Genomic DNA, 2,500 nt, shown 5'->3' on the forward strand with positions numbered 1-2,500 from the left:
CTTCCGACTTGACATCTCTGTGCTCGGCCCTGCTTTGCTTCACGGGAAAGGGGACCAGTTATCAACCCCAATTAACAGCTAAAATCATCAAGTTCACACTTCACATCACTGTTGACAGGTAGGCGACTAAAAATGAGCATTGTGAACGAGGCTCGTTTGCCCTCCACTGCTGTAGCCAAAGGACACGGCGAGAAAGCAAAGCAATTTCACCAGGAAGAAAGAAAAGGAAAATAGCCAGCCAATCAATGGCTAGAGGTCAACACATATTAGCCAATCACCTCTCGCACACTTGAACTTACGGTGGCCTTTATGGCCCAATAAGTGTAATAAAACGCCATGTGCGGCATGTCAAAGGCATTGTAATATTTTTTGTTCCACAAACACGTTGAACTGCACAACAGAACGAGCCAGTATTTTGCAGGACAGATATCCACACTGCCATCAAATTGTCCACACCAGAAAAAGGAGCAGCATCATAATGATTAACTAAATAAAACAATTAGGCCTAAGTTCAAATCACCACAACACACATCAGAAAACTTCAAAAGCAGACACTCACTCAGCTGACAAAGTTGAGTTTGTTGAGATATTGAAGTGTGTGTGTGTGTGTGTGTGTGTGTGTGTGTGTGTGTGAGAGTGGGGGGGGGGGGGGGGGGGGGGGGGGGGGGGGGGGGGGGGTCAAAGACGTTCAACATGTCCTTCAGTGCAACGGATAATTTTAGCTTACTGTAAATGAAAAAAAGAGGGTTTTTTTAATTATTTTTTTGGCTTGGCTTTCATGCATTCACTTTTCAAAAAAATGTTTTGAAATTTCATGTTTTTCACAGTTACAGTACAGTAAGCTAAAACATCTGTTAGCACTGAAGGACAGTGTCATGTTGGACGTCTTTGACCCGTGTGTGTGTGTGCCATCGTGTGTGTTCGCCTGTGGACAGCGCCGCGTGCAGCAGTGATGCTACGGGGAGAGCAGTGACATCTCTCCACGAGACACTGTCCATCACATGGCAACAGGAAGAAAATATGAGTCACGAGCAGCACCCGTTATTGGGATTAGCTCAAGTCACTCCGACCAAAGATGAGAGATCAGGATCTCTCACTTCTCGGGATCTATCAATCACTACAAACTAGCCTACTAGTGATTCTGTCTTGTTTGATCTCAAATGGCGCACCTGTGCACTTCAATGTTAATGAGTCAGTGCGTAGCCTGGCGAGAAGCCAGACTTTAATACTTCTTTCCATTCGTCAGGCTATCAGTGCGTAGCCTATGGCGTAATAATTACGCACTAAAACATAGCCTAGTGCAGAATTTGAGACACAGTATCTGACTGCCTGTGAGCAAGAGTAGCTCCATTGGCACGCACACACCCGCACCGTAAACTCTTAACCTATAGGGTGATCATCAGTCACATTCCCGACGGAGTGCACCGTAATATTAGATGTGGTGGAGTGGAGTGAGGACCTACCTTGCCCGGGCAGGGAAGACCGCCATCGCTGGGGAGAAGGCTCCGATAGCGGGGATGAGTTTGCTGGACTTGACGAGCGCCATGATCAACCGCACACTCCACTCTCCACTTGCGAGAGAGACAGACCGTGCCAACGGTGCGCCTGCCTGTAGCAAGAGGCGATTGAGGGGCAGTCCAGACTATCCAGTGCGCTCTGTGTGTAAGCCAAGTGTGAAGAGATCTAGCTCTTCAGTGACATCTAGCGGACAAATCGGTGATGTGGCGACGCATGGAACTGACGGTGGATGAAAGATGGAAAATAATCACATCTCAGTTCTCTCGTCATCATTATCTACCCGGTCCGAGGAAGGGAGGAACAAACGGGTCAGTCGCTCCGGGCCTAGGACGAGGGAGGCCCCAACATTGAGACCTTAGACTACATTCAATGCAGGGCTGTAAATGAACGTTTTTTCATCCACAGATAAAACTTTTTTCAACCTTTTTTCACGCCTGAATGGCTAGATGTTAATCTCACTAGTAAAACACACACTCACTAATGGGTCAAATTAAGGTGCTGTTTCCACGTAGCAGGATTTATTTTAGCAGGGTATATTTTTCTCCTGTTTAGGTGTAAACGCAACATGTGGATAAAAATAAGTCCTCCATTGAAACAAATGCATTTCAGCCCCCTAAATGGATATTTTTTTCTCCTGCTTTTTTATATCTGCATTTTAAATATCTGCTACGTGGAAACGGAAGGCCAAAACCAATGCAAAACCAATGCAACCAGGAGAAAAAAAATATCCACATATAAAAATATCCAGCTACGTGGAAACAGCATCTAATACGTCTTTTCTACCTGCCACCTGCTTGCAGGTGCTAACTTAGAGCTCTGAGGGGGCCCTTTCAGATGACTTTGTTCAGGGCTCAACAAAATGCTGTCAGTGGCCCTGGTCTGAGTCAGGGTGGTGTATTTATGGGCATACAGCACGAACAGGGGTGATAGTGAAAAAAAAACTGAGCCTGAACTTTTTTCCCTGCTCTAACGACGACAAGAT

General features: G+C 46.1%; 1 protein-coding gene across 1 annotated transcript in view; it reads right to left on the reverse strand.

Annotated features, from left to right (window-relative positions):
- LOC134439541 (aspartate aminotransferase, mitochondrial-like) overlaps positions 1-1,601 on the reverse strand; it is a 20,923-nt gene extending 19,322 nt beyond the window's left edge. Inside the window, exon 1 of the mRNA XM_063189440.1 lies at positions 1,464-1,601. Within this exon, the coding sequence (XP_063045510.1) occupies positions 1,464-1,546 (83 nt within the window). The 5' untranslated portion in view covers positions 1,547-1,601. The remainder of the gene's footprint in view (positions 1-1,463) is intronic.
- Positions 1,602-2,500: the final 899 nt, after the last annotated feature.

Source organism: Engraulis encrasicolus, chromosome 23 (genome assembly GCF_034702125.1).
Source record: "Engraulis encrasicolus isolate BLACKSEA-1 chromosome 23, IST_EnEncr_1.0, whole genome shotgun sequence".
NCBI lineage: Eukaryota > Metazoa > Chordata > Actinopteri > Clupeiformes > Engraulidae > Engraulis > Engraulis encrasicolus.